This window comes from Dasypus novemcinctus, chromosome 10, assembly GCF_030445035.2.
Source record: "Dasypus novemcinctus isolate mDasNov1 chromosome 10, mDasNov1.1.hap2, whole genome shotgun sequence".
NCBI classification, from domain to species: domain Eukaryota; kingdom Metazoa; phylum Chordata; class Mammalia; order Cingulata; family Dasypodidae; genus Dasypus; species Dasypus novemcinctus.
Genome location: NC_080682.1, coordinates 79506101 through 79523016, shown reverse-complemented (window position 1 = coordinate 79523016; position 16916 = coordinate 79506101). Strand labels below are relative to the sequence as shown.

Sequence of the window (16916 nt, the reverse complement as noted above, 5' to 3'; positions counted from 1 at the left end):
CACCTTTTCTACTTTTGTGGTCCAGTCTCCTTTTAGTAAGACTGTACATCTTCAAAGTTCTAAGCTTATTTCTTCCAGAATCAACATCTTGTTAGCCATAAGGGGACGTCATCCAGCTTCACCCAGGATGCCAGATTTGTCTTCCTCCAACCGCAAAAGAATAGCAGGAGGGTTTTAAACCTTGTCAGATAGGGCCTACTGCCCCTAATCAGCAGCACCCCTTTAAGAGTAAAGGTGTAAACTCTCTTGAGGGGGAAGTTCAAACAAGCTAGTAAAACAGGGAATCAACAGACAGATCTGGAACCTGGCAGGAAATCCACATGGCTGAGAATAACCCACAAGATGGCTGTTGGAAGATCCTTGCGACAACTCCCATTTGGAATGAGATTTCCTCCGGAATAAAGGAGAAGCCCCAGATATATTCCAAAGGCCCTATCATTGGACCCTCCTAGGGGATTGATAGGTGGGATAACTAATCAAAATAGCAAATAACTGGGACTCCTACCCAGACATTAGCAAAGGGGCAGAGTAATTAATGGTTTAAAAAGCAAAAGCAAGAGCAAAGCCCAAACTGGCCCTGTTCTTGCCTTCCTTCCCCCTGCCTGCATCAGTATGCAAGTAAACCTAGGCATTTTGTAATCTGTATTGGGGAATTATAATCTGTAAATCAGCCCTCTTTATCTCTTTTCAGCCCCTTTCCTCTCTACCTGAGACCCATAATCTGTTATCTTCTCCCATTTCTCTTCCCTCCCTTCCTTAATAAATTACTAGCCTAACTAAACTGGCTTGCACTTAAAAAATAAAAAAAAAAAGTTGGCCAACATGTGGTGAAACACAGTGACACAGCACTGGTAATTTCACAAAGAAATAAAGAGTTACTTCAAATACTTCTCATAGCTACTCATTCATTTATCAATCATAATTAATTTTTATGCCCCATGCGTCAAAAAAGATTTTCACGTGGCTTAAAATAAAAGGCGTATACTGTACACAAATGAAAAAGAAAATATAAAGCAACAAAAGCAAGGACAGTAACACATTAACCAAATATACTAATACAGGTACTGTAAGAGGATATTAAATTTGGTCCTAAATTTCTTCGATGACATGTCAAAAAAAGGAAACATGATGGATTACATAAATCTAAATAACTGATAAAAGGAAAATACCACTTCTTCAAGCAAGATAGATAACCTTTCCCCCCCCAAGTACTACTTTCTATTAGTTGGGACAATATTCAATACTGGATAGTCAACTAAAATTTTCTATATTATTCTAAATGAACGCTTGTATCTGTGAGGCAAATACCTCTTATTATTATTTTTTCTCTTGAAGATAACAATGATATTAGATTTTCCTAAAATATTTATACAGCAACATATTTTCTTAAAAATATGCATAGTTAAGTCTCTATTACTTGGGGCTACAAGAACTGCTAAAGGAAGTTCTGAAAGAAAAGGATACCAGACAATCAGCTGAAGTCACATGAAAATATAAAGCTCTCCAATAAAGATAATGACATTGGTAAACATAAATACCAGTGCTATTTAACTCCACTTTTAACTTCCTACAAGATCTAAAAGACAAACAAAATGTAGTAATAATTCAGTGGTTGTAAACTCATAATACATATACATGTAATTGTGACAAGCACTGCATAAAGGTAGGAGAAATGGAGGAATATAGTTTTTGTATGCTAAGTTGGTATCAAAGCAAATGAGACTGTTAAAGATTTAAGATGTTAAATATAAGCCCCATGGTGTCCACAAAGAAAATATCAGAGGATATGTAAGCTCACAAGAGACAAGAGGTAAAGTAGAGGTTACCAGTGGTAGAAGGCAAGGGCAATGAGTTAAAACAAAATGAGTGTAGGATTTCTGTTTGGGGTCAAGGGAAAGTTTTAGTAATAGATGGTGGTAAGGGAACTGCAACATTGTGAATGAGATTAATCCCATTAAATGGTATGTTTGAGAAGGGTTGGGAAGATATGTTTCCAAGAAAGAAAGAAAGAAAAGAAAGAAAGACAAACTAAATAGATAATAACAAATGTAATATATGATACCAGATGGAATCAAAGAATGGAAGAAAAAAGGCTCAGAAAGACATTATTGGGACATAAGAAAAAACTGGGATACAGAATGTAAGTTTTTATCAAAGTTAAAATTTTTAAACTTGATAACTGCACACGAGGTGATAACATAAATATCCTTGTTCATAGAAAATGTACATGGAAGTATTATGTGTTCAAGGAGTATGATGCCCTCAAATGTTCAGAAAATAGATAGATAGAGACTTATAGATAAGGAGAAAGAGGATAGGAGGGAGGGAAAGAGAGGAAGAAAGGAAAAAAATAAAGGTATGACAAAGCTGGCAAAATGTTAAATTTGGTAGATCTGCAGATCTTAGGGGGTAAAGGTATGTTGGAGCTCTCTGCATGGCATTTGCATTATTTTTGCAACTATCCTGTAAGTTTAAAATTATCTCAATTAGTTAGCCTCACAGAAAGAGGTATCTAAATTTTGTTTTAAAGTAAACTTTTAGAGTTATTTTCCCTTCAAAGTATCATTCTTACCTTATAAATTAGTTCAACAATAACCAATTGAAGAATGTCTCCAAATGTTTGAACTTGATCAATACAAGTACTTAGGTAATCCAAAGCTCTATCCTAAAAAAAAATTAGAATATATTTATCATACTCCACCCTCATTCAGTAAAAGGATTTAAAATACAGCTAAGAAATACATACTGTAACTAAAAACAAATAAGGAAATCAGGAAAAAGAAAAAACAATTGAAGTAATAAAACTACAAATGAGGTTAACACATAAAATATAAGACCCAAAATCAAACATATTTTCTAGAAGTGGGTCACAAATATGGATCTGAATTTTCTAGCACCTAAATCAAAAGAGAAAAACACTGTGTGTTAAATGATTCAAGGTACTCATACAATCAAAATAAACCAGCTGGAAAACAGACATGGCTCAAGCAGTTGGGTGCCATGTACCCCATGGAAGATCCCAGGTTTGGTTCCAGGTGCCTCCTAAAGAAGACGAGCAAGACAGTGAGCTGATGTGATGGCCTGGTGCAGCACGCTGACTCAACAAGATAATACAAGACAACAAAATGAGAGATATAACAAGCAGGGAGCGGATGTGGCTCAAGAGACTGGATGTCTCCCTACCACACAACAGGTCCTGGGTTTGGTTCCCAGTGCCTCCTAAAAGGAAGAAGAGCAGACAGCAAGTGCAAACAAGGGGGAGGGGAGAAATAAATAAATCTTAAAAATAAATAAATAAGTAAATAATAAGTAAACCAATTGCTTAGGAATACAGTTATTCCTAGTACTGAGACCTAAAAGGAAAACCTATTATGAGTTCTCATAAACCACACTGTAATATGAAGAACTATGGCCTTGACATGTCTACAGAAAAATATTAACAAATGTTATTGGATTATTTTTTGTTATGTGCCTTACTGTAGGTCAACAGCATAATACCAAAGCAATGTTCTGTAAAACCAATTCTACAGGAGGACAAAACAATGTGGTCCAAGTAAGCAGCTTTCTCATAATCTTGCTTACAAGGATAAAACAGTATCTGGATCTCAGAGGAATGGTGAGAATCCTTATTTTTCAGTCTTCATATCTGTTATTTCCCATATTTTGATAATAATTATTTAGACAGCAAAAATTTCAAGATCAGATGCCATACCAAAATGTGCAGAACTGCTACTAATCAAAAGCAGATCCATACATTTTAACCAGCAGCAGAGATGGATATGGAGTTAACATCCACTTAGGAAATTTAAAGAGCATAATAAGGACATGCATCTAAATTGAAGGCCACTCTACCCCACTTCCACAGACATGGCTAAGGAGGGACCCCTATGCAAAGCTACTACTTTTCTATATTAAACCATTTTAGACCTATACCAACATAAGGAAAAAAACAGGCAATCGAAGTCCTAAAGTAGGGTGCCACAGATTATGGGCATCATAATTTCGATCTAGAAAAACTATATGGAAACAGATGTGGCTCAAGCAGTTGGGTTCCCGTCTACAACATAGGAGGTCCAGGATTCAATGCCTAGGGCCTTCTGGTGAGGGCAAGCTGGCTCACGCAGAGTGCCGGCCCATGCAGGAATGCTGCCCCATGCAGGAGTGCCAGCCAATAGGGAGAGCTGGTGCAGCAAAGTGACACAAGAGACACAGAGGAGAGAAAAAAGAAGACGGAGCAGACCAAGAGAGCTGAGGTGGTACAACAGAGTAATCACCTCTCTCCCACTCAGGAAGATCTCAGGATCAGTTTCTGGAGCTGCCAAATCAGAATACAAGCAGACACAGAAGAACACACAGTGAATGGATGCAGAGAAGAGACAATGGGGGATGGAGGGGAATAAAGAAATAAATCTTAAAAAAAAAAAAAGGAAAACTATAAAATGGTTATTAAAGCCTCTTCAATGTTTACTTTTTAAAAAGTGAATATATACATTAAGTGATATTTCAGAGAAGGGTTAAGAAAAAATTGTACTTTTATACAAATTAAATTAAGTATAAAATCTAAAAAAAATCAAAACCACAAAAGTCACATGTACAATACACAAAATTACTAACTAAACTGCTAAAAGCATATCTAGGCCCATGAAATAATTTCAATTCTCATGAAAGTTTTAAAAGTACTTCACCTGATCTGCATGAATTAACATCATAAATGCATTCCTTTTGCAACTTGCATCCTTCTCATTCACCAGAAAATCATGTATCAGTTCAGGAGCATCAGGTATAAGATGTTCAAAATTTCTTTAAATAAAATAGATAATACATATATTTAATAAAAACCTACTTTGCTATTTCAGTAATTTCTGGACAATACCAAAATTAAACTTCAACAAACTTTATAATACTATCAATTATTTTGCCTTTTGAAACTTTAAATCAATGAGATTTGCAAGTAGGGATCACAAGATTATATTTCAACTATTAAATTATCAAGTAAGATATTTTCAAGTTTAATACAGGAAAACCTGATTTATTCAACATGCTATCACCTGAAATCTCTAATAATTGTCTTTTGTATACCTTCAAAATATAATATTGATGCTTATAAGGACAATATCAAGGTACAGAAAGATCCTTCACTAAGATTTATCAGAGAAATACAGTTTGTCCTTTTATTTTATTAGTTGTGCACTGTACTTACTTTTTATTTTTTTAATTTAAAAATATTTGTAGTACACAGAATAAAAAACACCAGCTTAATAAAAAACCATCACCTAGTTTCAACAACTACTAACTCACAGCCAATTTTATTACATGCATACCCAGTCCAGTTTCCCTCCTCCCATATTATTTTGAAGCAAATTTCAGAGTTTATCATTTTATCTATAAATATATCAGTATGTTTCTCTAAAATAAAGGATTCTTTCTTTTTAAAGTAATCACAGAACGATTATCACTGTATTTTAAATTCTGAACTTTGTGTAGTCTATATGGTAACTTTCAAAGAACTCAATTACATTATTAATCAGAATAATATTTTTTCCTAACAGGTAACAAATTCATAAACAGTAAAATAACTTTGAAATCATTTATCAGTCAACTAATTTACGGAAGTACAAAGATGCTTACAAAAATTATTATTTTTTAATGGATACCAGTGATTGTAAAAATTAGACATTTCAGCTTTACCTAACTGGTTCTTTTTTATTTTTTTATTAGAGAAAGTTGTAGATTTATAGAAAATCATGCATAAAACAAAGAGTTCCCATATACTAACTGGTTCTTTGTTTTTAAAGTCTGAACTCTTCAGCTTTCAAAGAATAGGAACCAGTTGAGCAGTATAGCTCTTCCTACTAAAAAGTTCCCTCCTCTAATGGTAAAAAGACATTACCCATATTTCCCAAAGAAAGGTTCTAAAACAGGGACAAAAACTCTAAGTCTATAAGGGCCAAGCAAGTCAATAAATGAATTAAGTGGGTTGGAGGGATGCAGTTGAGAATGAGAGGGACTGTTATAAACTGGAATGTATACAACCTGTTTAAAGGATGCTACTATCACTCAATTCCAGCAGACTGCTGTTATGCAGAAACTAGCACCCAATACAGCTATATGTTTTCATTTCAATGTTGACAAATTAAAGAAAACAAACTTTTGTAGACCAAAAAAACAGATATGAAAGCTGTATAAAGCCTATAAGCAATTGATTTAGAAACTAGTCTGAAAGACTAAACGTTCCTCACAAAGCCAAGCGAAAGGAGTAAATCTTTATTTACCTATAGATAGTATAGATGGCCAAAACAGCATTTCTTCTAACATAGCTGTGTCGATGTTCCAAACAAGCACGGATAGCTGGCATTAAAGGTTCTAACAATTCCGCTTCTTTCAATTTGCAAAGAAAACGAAGAGTAGATCCTCGAATAAACTCATTAGGATGCTGAAGATCCTAATATAAAAATTCAAATATGAAATACTAAGTGTCAGCTTTTTATAAAAGGAAAAAACCCATAGTTTTTAAATGCAAAAATTTCCAGCAGAAAAAAAATGACAAAGTAGGTTTGGGAGCAGATGTAGTTCAAGTGGTTGAATGCCTGCTTCCCATGTATGAGGTCCTGAGTTTGATCCTTTGTACCTCCTAAAAACAAAACATGAAAAACCCAACTCTCACTGGGGAGTGGATATGGCTCAATGGTTAAGCACCTGTTTCCCATGTAAAAGGTCCTTGGTTCAATTACCAGTACCTCCTTTAAAAAAAAAAAAGCGGGTTTGAGGAAAAAGACCTAGATCATCAGTTTCCATCAGATTCTTGTTGATTAAAGCAATTTTTGCCTGTCTGATCAATGTTTTATAGTCTATGTGCATCAGTTTTTTATCAATAATTACACTTAAATGCATAGAATGTCTGAAAAAAGTAACTTTTTACAATAACTCTTTATAACTTTTATGTACAGAAATTTTCGCATAATTTCTAAATATCTACAACTTACATTTTATCCAACATTAAATTTTAAAAACCAAAAAAGCCCATTCCACCAATTTTACAAATATTTAAAATCAATGCAATATTCATAAATAATTACATTGGTTAATTTACCTTCCTATATGCATCACATACAAGGATCATTTCATGTAAAAGTCTCCCATCTGGAGTTGTTTTAGGAACAATTTCCCAAAACACCAAAAGTAATTTTTTGATAGTATGATCCTGAAGAGGTAACACAAAACGAATGATGGTCATCAGAAGTCCAGGAAGCTTTTCACCATTGAGAATCATAATGATTACTTTCTTCAAAGCTTCAGTCTTTGACTTCACATCTCCCTTTTCTGATTCAAAAAAAAAAAAAAAAAAGCCATTATTTTGAAAGAAAATTCTCCTGATAATTTGAAAAACAGTTAACAAGTCAACAAAATAAAACATTTTCTCACTTTGTTCATCGGGGGCAATGGTAATTATGGTACTAACCAAAGAAACATGGCTTCTCCACTTGGTTCTGCCATGAACAAGCTGTATGTCTTTGTACAAATCATTTATCTCTGAACCTCAGATTCTTTGCGTGTAACAGGAAGGCACTGGATTACATTTCTGGTCCCTAACCAACAGGCCGTAGAATTAATACAAAGAATCCATGAATCTATAGATATACCAAATAATGTATGTCCCAAACACACACGTAAATATTTTTAAATATATATATATAGATGCTATTATGATAAGTGCTTCTAAATTCAAAACAGCTTCTGTTTGTATTTTTTTCAATGTTACAGCCACCATTGTGGGGAGAATGGGACCAGTGACATTTTTCCAACATTAGGAAAAGGATCTTCAGACTCAAAAATGTTGGGGACTAATGAACTAGATTAATTATAAACCCCATCATATTTCTATAGACTATGAAGCTTTATAATCTTTCTTAAGAAATTATATGAAAAACTGGAAGAAAATTAAATGTTTCTAGATTAGTAACCATTGTTTGGAATTAAGGATGATACACTTAAGAAGCTAACTTACTGCTATTCAGCTTAAAAACTAAGCAATATAAAATATTTTACGCAAAACCACCTACAATTTCACATTATTAACACTGCTGCATGTTGAAGAATTTATGGTACTAAAAATATTTTAGATCCAAAATTCAAAGGCAAAAATATAAGATACAAACATAACTGCTACTACAGTTGTTTAGATCATAAAATAGAAGCTATAGAAGGAAGGACAAAAGGGCTGACAAAAGTCTCCGATAATCACGGGAAGCGGACTTGGTCCAATGCATAGGGTGTCCGCCTATCACATGGGAGGTCCGCAGTTCAAACCCCAGGCCTCCTTGACCCATGTGGAGCTGGCCCATGCGCACTGCTGATGTGTACATGGAGAGCCCTGCCACGCAGGGGTGTCCCCCGTGTAGGGGAGCCCCACGTGCAAGGAGTGCGCCCCTTAAGGAGAGCCACTCAGCACGCAAGAAAGTGCAGCCTGCCCAGGAATGGGGCTGCACACACAGAGAGCTGACACACCAAGATGACGCAACACAAAGAACCACAGATTCCTGGTACCGCTGATAAGGATAGAAGCGTCACAGAAGATCACACAGCGAATGGACACAAGAGAGCAGGCAACTGGGGCGGGGGGTGGGGGTGGGGGTGGGAAGAGAAATAAAAAAATAAATCTGAAATTTAAAAAAAGTCTTCGATAATCATAGGGCTATCATGAGTTAAAAAAACAGAACTAGAACTAATGGATAAAAGTTACTATGAAGCAGATTTGTGCCAAAATAAGACAAAGGAATTTCCAACAACATAAAAAAGCATAAAATTTTATCACTATGCTTCTTTTTTTACAGTTTTTGACTACTTTTTACAAAATATCAAGTTACTAAAAGATTTTGACAAAAGATTAAAAAGTTTTAAAAAAAACTCAAGACTTAAAAGTTTAATGGTGAACTTGCCAAAAAAAATCTATACCACTTATTCTTCAAACCATCACCCCATTTTCCATTTTACCATTTCATTTCAAAATGAGGTGAGGGAAGGATGTTTCTTTCCACATCTTCATAATTTCCAGAACTTTTTCTCCCTATGAACACTATCATAAAGTTTAAAATTTAAAGTACAATTCAATTAGCCAAAATATACTAAGTAGCTCATATTCCAAGGAATGTACATTCATTAGAGTATACCCAGTGACTAAAGGGAAAGAATAATGAATAGTTAAAACACCTCAATATTTAACCAAACAAAAAAGTATCTGATTATTTCTCAAAATTGGAAAATAGTTCTAAATTTTTTCTCACCTCAATTATTCCAAGGTAAAAGCAAAAAAAAAAAAAAACACAAAATTTGAGACTACTTATTTATTTACAGGTCGGGGCAGGGTAATTAAGGCAGCTGGAATTAAAGAAAAAATATTAGTTCAATTAAGGACAGATTTTCTTCTTTACCTTTCCAGCTATAACCATAAGCATTTGGGGAGTATAATATACACTTCTAAATTATAAGAAAAAAATAGAAATGAGAATTTATTTACTAGTTTCCATTCCATTCTACTATCTTACATGAATGAAAAAAAAAGTTTATGTAGCTTTTGTATAAAATGGGATTTTTAAAAGTCATAAAAGGGAGTGGCTTTTCCCTTCTCTACTAACAGTCTTCAACAGAAATCTAATGTGAAATAACTAAAAATCAGATGTTCAATTATTGCTGATTAAGAGATGGGAAAAGTAAAATGTTAAGTCTCTTTCCAAACTGCAAACGACTTACCTTCTGAAATATAGTTTCAAGTTCTGAAATATAATTTTCTCTCTATTCTGTTTTAAACACTAGTTCCAGGTTAAGTTATATTTATTGGTAGTCCAAATAACAAGGATCATTACTTTTCAAAGTGCAAAGTGCATTACTTTTTGATAAGTTTTTCTCAACAGAATCCCACAAAAAGAAGACACAATACATACTTGTGAAATTCACAAATATATATCTTGTTTTCTACTGTGCAGAAATGCTTTCAAAACAAAAAGCTTAAATCTTTCTAGAAAGTACATTTTTATTCCTGTGTTGACTTCATTTGTTCAACAGGTCCTTTTGGTTTTATAATCCAAGGAATATGAAGTTAACTTCACAAAGAAAATAAGATATTCAAACACACATTCTCAACCTGCTACCTACAGAGAATTTCCAGCTTCATTTAAGTATAATATATTTAACTGCACAAACCATTATTTTATATAGGGGCATACCTAACAACTAAACTATTACATTTCTCTAGCTTTACTAAGCTAAACTGAGATGTTCTATTTCCAAAAACCCAGTATCACAAGTCTAAAGGTAACAAGTTTTCATTTTTAGTAAGACAGAAAATTTATTGAAGAGATCGTAGAAATATTTAAACAAATATTAAGCATTCCTAACGGACCTTAAAACCCGCAAATGAGTTATTTTCACATTTTTCTTTTTTACCGTTTCATTTTAAAAATTTATTAAAGTTTACCTAGATCGTTTTTTAAGCTAATTTCAGATGGTGGTTCTGAATCCATTGGCACGTTAATTAACGTATAGCATACGTTCTCAGCAGCCGTCATGGTTTCCGGTTATAAGCAACCCAATACAAGACTTAAGGATGACAGACGCCAGCAAACCTAGAAAAATAAATACGGTATATCGTTACATGTTAAAACACACAAATACACACAAACCAGTAACTATCAGGACCTTTACTGCTCGAAGTTCAGTTTGGCTTAACAGTTTTAAAATATTAAAAGGGAAAGGTCAGTCTATATTGTGTTCCCATGAAAATAAGTTCAAATATGATACAAACACGTCAGCCTCAGGCTAAAGTATATTATTCCCGCACCCCCCCCAAACCCCGCCCATAGTTTAAGAATGCTGTACTAACTTCACAAGTAAGGTGCACAAAACAGTGACAGTCCCTCAACCCCACTCTACCAGATCTTTAACACAACCTACAATCTGAACTGCTAAGTTAAAAGACCCTGCGTATGAATCTTTCGCCAAAACCTTAAAGCGCCGCTCATCAGTCGGTCCCTCAATCGGTGCACTGCACGCCCCCACTCCTACCTCCTACCTTTACTCCCAGCTTCCTCCTGCAAAGCGTGTACCGGCCTGAAAAGGCGCATCCGGAAAACCCGGGAGGTGAAGCCCCCAGGCCTATACGCAGGCCGGGATTTGGCCTCGGCCTTGAGCTCCCAAGCCCCCTGCTCCCTTTCGCCAGGCCCGACGCGAGCGGCCTAGTCACCCCTGTCGCATCTTCCCACCGTAGAGCCAGTTCCACGGACTCTACTCTGCCCGTCATGCCTCCGAGATTGGGGATTAATAGCCCGCTACCTGGCTTCCAGAGGCAGCGGCCGGAGCAAAAGCGGGACCGTCTATTCCGGTTTCAACCCGCAGCTGCAGCGGAGGCTCCGGAGTCCTCGGCTGACGTGGAACGGGATGGGAAGATGACCAAGGCCACAGCCACCTAGCATCTACGGCAAGTCAGAGAGGACATTCCTTCTCCGTTCTGTAGTTGCGCGCCGCAAATCTGTGGTTTGTTTTTTCTGTCGTCCATAGTTGATTTTGGCCGCAGGGGAAAGTAGAAGCACATCCTAAGTTTTTCCTACAAGTCAAGCACTGAAATAAGTTCTGTTCTCACACGCTACTTAGAAATTGTTCTTTTTTCCAGGGACTAAAACAGCCAAGGGGAGGAAGTGTTGGGAGAGGAGAGACTCCTATCAGGGCTGTGGGGTCCAGAAGCAGCACTGAATTGGGAGCTGGAAACCCAGGATTGTTTTATACCTCACCCAGTAATTAACTGGGAAAGTAATTAATTACTGTTTGGGACAGTAATTTCAGCCCATATAATAAGGAACTCTAAATTATCTGGAAGATCTATTTCAGTTCTTAACATCTTCAGTAATCTGAATCTCTGCCTCTGCAATTGGGCTGGAGTAGCTTGAACGCTGGTATGATTTCTGTTCTTTATTTAGTAATGGTCCCTTTTGTGACTCTTTCTGAGCATCCAGCAAATTAAAATTATTTTATGCTTAAAGGAAATTGATAGTCACTGTTTCAAAAATATTTTACCTATTTCCACAAACCTAATTGTTACAGCTACAGTCAACTATAGCATCTTAAGTTTTTGCCCATCTGTGGTCCCCCGTCTCCACAAAAAACGTTTCCTGGCTGATTATTAATAACCAAACATTTGAAGATTTGAGCAAAACATTGTGGATATGAAGAGGTTGACAGAACCTGCCTTTACGAACAGGTTTACCTCAGGGAGACAGGACATAAGTAGTGTCTCATCTATTTAGAATCCATTTTGAGATTTCCCTTTTTTGGAACTGTCAAGCAAAAAATAAAATAATTTTAACACCCAAAATAGATCATAAATTTCATGTGTTCACCGCTTTAATGATAAAGATGTCTCTTTGATCCTGCATATTCAGTTTTTAAGCTTTTTATCTTGAGATAATTGTAGGTTTACATGCAGTTGTAAGAAATAATAATGGAATCATGTACTTTTCATCCAGTGTCTCCCAATAGAAATATCTTGCATAATTACAGTACAAAATCAAATCCAGGAAATTGATTTGATGTAACACCCATCCTTATTCAGATTTCACCAGTTTTGTATATACTTAGCCACAGCCAACAGGGAGGCTACCTCTCTCCTTCCTTAACCCCTGGAAACCACTCATCTGTTCTCCATCTCTATAATTTTCTCATTTCAAGAATATTATACAAAAGGAATCATACAATGTAACCTTTTTTTAAGATTTATTTATTTTATTTTTTTCTCCCTCTCCCAGTCATTGTTCTCTGTGTCCATTTGCTGTGTGTTCTTTTGTGTCTGCTTGTCTTCTCTTTAGGCAGCACTGGGAACCAATTCCGGGACCTTCCAGAGTGGGAGAGAGTTGCTCAATCTCTTGTGCTGCCTCAGCTCCTGGTCTGCTGTGTCTCTTACCGTCTCTCCTCTGTGTTTCTTATTGTTACGCCATCTTGCCGCTCCATGGGCCAGCACTCTGTGCGGGCCAGCACTCCCCATGGGCCAGCTTACCTTCACCAGGACCTGGGAATCAAACGCTGGACCTCCTGTATGGTAGATGGGAATCCAATCACTTGCACTACACCTGCTTCCCATAATGTAACCTTTTTGAGATTGGCTTTTCCTACTTTAGCATAATTCCCCTTGAGATCCATCCAAGATATATCAACAGTTTGTTCCATTTCTGGTGTAGGTGTATTCTTTTTTTTTTTTCTTTAGGAGGCACTGGGGATTGAACCAGAGACTTTGTGCAAGGGAAACAGGCGCTCAACCACCAAACTATCCCTGACCCCTGGTGTAGTCTTTTTTTTTCCATCTTATTTTACTGTATTCATTAAAAAAAAAAAGATTTTAGTTTTGTTTATCCCACCCCCCTTGTTGTTTGTACTTTCTGTCTGCTGTCAGCTCTCCGCAGCAGTGCAGGCCAACTTGCCTTCATATGGTAGATGGGAGCACAATCACCTGAGCCACATCTGCCTGCCTATTGTATTCATTTTTAATTTGGAATTCTTACAGATGTGATAATCTGATTTCCAAGCCCACTGACTTAGAATGGAGCAATAATCTGTTAGCAAGAAATGAAACCAAGGAAAAGCACAAACGTAGACTTAGTTTAGGGCCACCTATAATGTAGGACCAACCGTACTCACTTCAGTTGTCTCATAAACTCATTATGTTACAGAATAAAATTTGATATTTAATATGATGACCCTGAATAATGAAGGAAACTATTAAATATTAAAAGGCAAGAAAATGTAATATGTTTTTAAAACCTTTACAGTGCATCTATTTTTGAGTTTTTTTTGTTCTTGTTTTTAGGTACTGGGGGCTGGGGATTGAACCCAGGACCTCGTTATGTGGGAAGCCAGTGCTCAACCACTGAGCTACATTGGCTTCCTTGAGTTGGTTTTATTGTTTTCGCTTGTTGCGTTTTTGTTTTTTCAGGAAGCAGAGAATCGGACCTGGGACCTCCCACATGAGAGGCAGGCACTCAACTGTATGAGACACATCTACTCCCTGGGTAGTCTTAAAAACAGAACTTGGAAAGGTATCAGGACCCTATTAAGCCTCACTAATTCTTCTTCCTGACCTCTTGAAACATGCATATTGTTTTGGGACTTACTTTTTCTCTAGCATGTAGTTATACTATTTTGAATGCTTTTCTAATTATAAATAATTTGAGAACAAGAACTTGCCCTGAGGGGAGCGGGAGGGAGGAATAGAATAGAGGAACATGGAGCATTTTGGGGGCAATGGGAGTGCTCTACAAAATCTTGCAATGATGGATACAAACCATGTTAAATTACATCAAACTTTATGGTTCAAAATATAAACCATTTTATAAATTATCAACCATGATTATTAGCAATGTTTCAATATTTGTACATCAACTGTAACAAATGCACCATCCACAAGTAGAATGTTAATAATAGGGGAAGGTGGGAAGGATGTTGGGTATACGGCGATCCCCTACATTCTGTACGTCACTTTTCTGTAACCTAGAGCTTCTTTGAAAACAAAATGAGAAAAATAAGATGGGGAATAAATGGAAGAAAATGTCACTGTACATATAAGATAACAGATCTTACAGTGATGAAAGACAATGTCAAAAATTTTTAATTTTATACTTTATTTTTTTCCAAAATTTTAAAAAACTTTTGTATTTTATTTTTTATTTGAAAACTATAATTTCATTTTCTTATTACTTGTATTTGGTTATTTTGTTGGCTTCATTTTCAACGTTTTGGATCACAGAAGAGTTAGAACAGTGGCACTGGAGGATCACTGATGTGGGGTGTCAGTGATAAGGGATGCATGGGAGGAGGTTCACCTGGGGCATACCTATAAGGCATATATATGTGTTCAGGTGTTCATGGGACATTGCCATGGTGGGTAGAGATTCACACAATAACTGAAAGAATGTCAAATTCCCATCCTGGGGAGCTCTGCCACATTCTCTAATGGGATAGCAAGAATCCCCCAAGTAAAGGGCACTAATTAGTGAAGTACGATGGACCATTGAAGGGCCCTTGGTATCAATGACTGTGTTTAAAAACCTTTACTTTTGAAATTGAAACTTAGCCTAGTATTATAGGGTGCCTAAGAGTTACCTCCTGAGAGCCACCTTGTTGCTCAAATATCGCCTCTCTGTAAGCCATACTCAGCATATAAATGCATTACCTTCCCCCAGCATGGGACATGATTCCCAGGATGAGTCTCCCTGGCACAGAGGGATTACTACCAAGTACCAGCTAGCAATGCAGCTGGAAACAGACCTTCACAAAAGGGGGAAAGAGTAAAGACAAAGGAGTTTAAATGGCTAAGAGACTTCCAAGTGAGTCAGAAGATCATTCCCAAGTTTGTTTATGCATGTTTCAGCAGGATCTCATTAACTGCCAAAGTAAATATTGCCTCAAATAGTGGGGCTCCTGAGAACTCTGGAGACATCCAGGCACTATAGGCGGGGTAGATAGCTCAGGAATTTGGTGCCCTGCCAGCAGACACTACTTGGGAATTTATGCTCCACAGTGTGACAAAGTTGGACTCAGTTGTGGTTTCCCTACACATGGCTTTTCTGCCCCTTCTATTTGAACACAGTAATAGAGTTGATTGGTATATGTCCAAGAGACTTAAATTTTTCAGCTGTCCATTTGTCAGCTGGGCCCTGAATCTCAAGTTGTACCACCTACTCTCCAGTTCATCAGACTCATCTAGGACAACCAACAAGATGATGGACAATGACCATCCCAAGGAACAGAGTCTGTACCTGCAAGCAAGATAATCCCATCCATCTGCCCCATGGGATCTAAGGCTCCTCTCAATTAGAGGTAGAGTGGGCATCACCATCCCAGAATCCTCAAGATTGGGGAATGAACTATGGACTAAAGTAGACTTACTTTTATCACTGATGTGGAAGCAGTGGCCACTGAATGTACTGAGGGGAGAGGGAAAACAGGTGTAATACGGGGGCATTTTCCAGACTTGGGTATTATCATGAATGACATTGCAATGACAGATACAGTCCATTATATATCTTGTCATAACTTACAAAATTGTACAGGAGAGAGTATAAACTATGATGTAAACTATAATCCATGCTTAGTGGCAATGCTCCAAAATGTGCTCATCAGTTGTTAACAAAAGTACCACACTAATGAAGGATGTTCTTAACATGGGAAAATGTGGGAGGAGTAGGGAGCGGGGCATATGGGAATCCCCTACATTTTTTATGTAACATTTATGTAATCTAAGTTTTTTTTTTTTTAATCCATACCATTTTTTTTAAGATTTATTTTTTATTTTTCTCTCTCCCCTTCCACCCCCCAGTTGTCTGCTCTGTGTCCATTTGCTGTGTGTTCTTCTGTGACTGCTTCTATCCTTATCAGCGGCACTGGGAATCTGTTTTTTTGTTGCATATTCTTGCTGTGTCAGCTCTCCGTGTGTGCGGCACCATTCTTGGGCAGGCTGCACTTTCTTTCGTGCTGGGTGGCTCTCCTTCTTATGGGGTGCACACCTTGTGCATGGGACTTCCCTACACGGGACACCCTGTGTGGCAGTGGATTCCTTGCGCTCATTAGCACTGCACACGGGCCAGCTCCTCATGGGTCGAGGAGGCCGGGGGTTTGAACCATGGACCTCCCATGTCGTAGGCGGATGCCCTATCCTTTGGGCCAAGTCTGCTTCCCCTAAATATCTTTTTTTAAAAAGGGCATCACAGTATCCTCTGTATATACTGTGGAAATGAATCTGATTGGGGTGGGAGAGTTTTAAGTTCTGAGGACTAAAATCACACATTGAAAAAAAATTAAAATTGCCCCAAAAGTACAATGCAGATCACTGGTTTTGTTTTTTTCAGCTGAGCACCATCTTGTATTTAAGGTACAGATAC

At 36.9% G+C, this 16916-nt stretch overlaps 1 protein-coding gene across 1 annotated transcript in view; it reads right to left on the bottom strand.

Annotated features, from left to right (window-relative positions):
• The window catches only part of COPB1 (COPI coat complex subunit beta 1), a 55586-nt gene extending 43846 nt beyond the window's left edge, over nt 1-11740 (bottom strand). Inside the window, exons 1-6 of the mRNA XM_058305707.2 lie at nt 11326-11740; nt 10472-10619; nt 7091-7320; nt 6273-6442; nt 4686-4800; nt 2573-2665 (exon numbers count right to left, since the gene is read on the bottom strand). Of these exons, the coding sequence (XP_058161690.1) occupies nt 2573-2665; nt 4686-4800; nt 6273-6442; nt 7091-7320; nt 10472-10562 (699 nt within the window). The 5' untranslated portion in view covers nt 10563-10619; nt 11326-11740. The remainder of the gene's footprint in view (nt 1-2572; nt 2666-4685; nt 4801-6272; nt 6443-7090; nt 7321-10471; nt 10620-11325) is intronic.
• Nucleotides 11741-16916: the final 5176 nt, after the last annotated feature.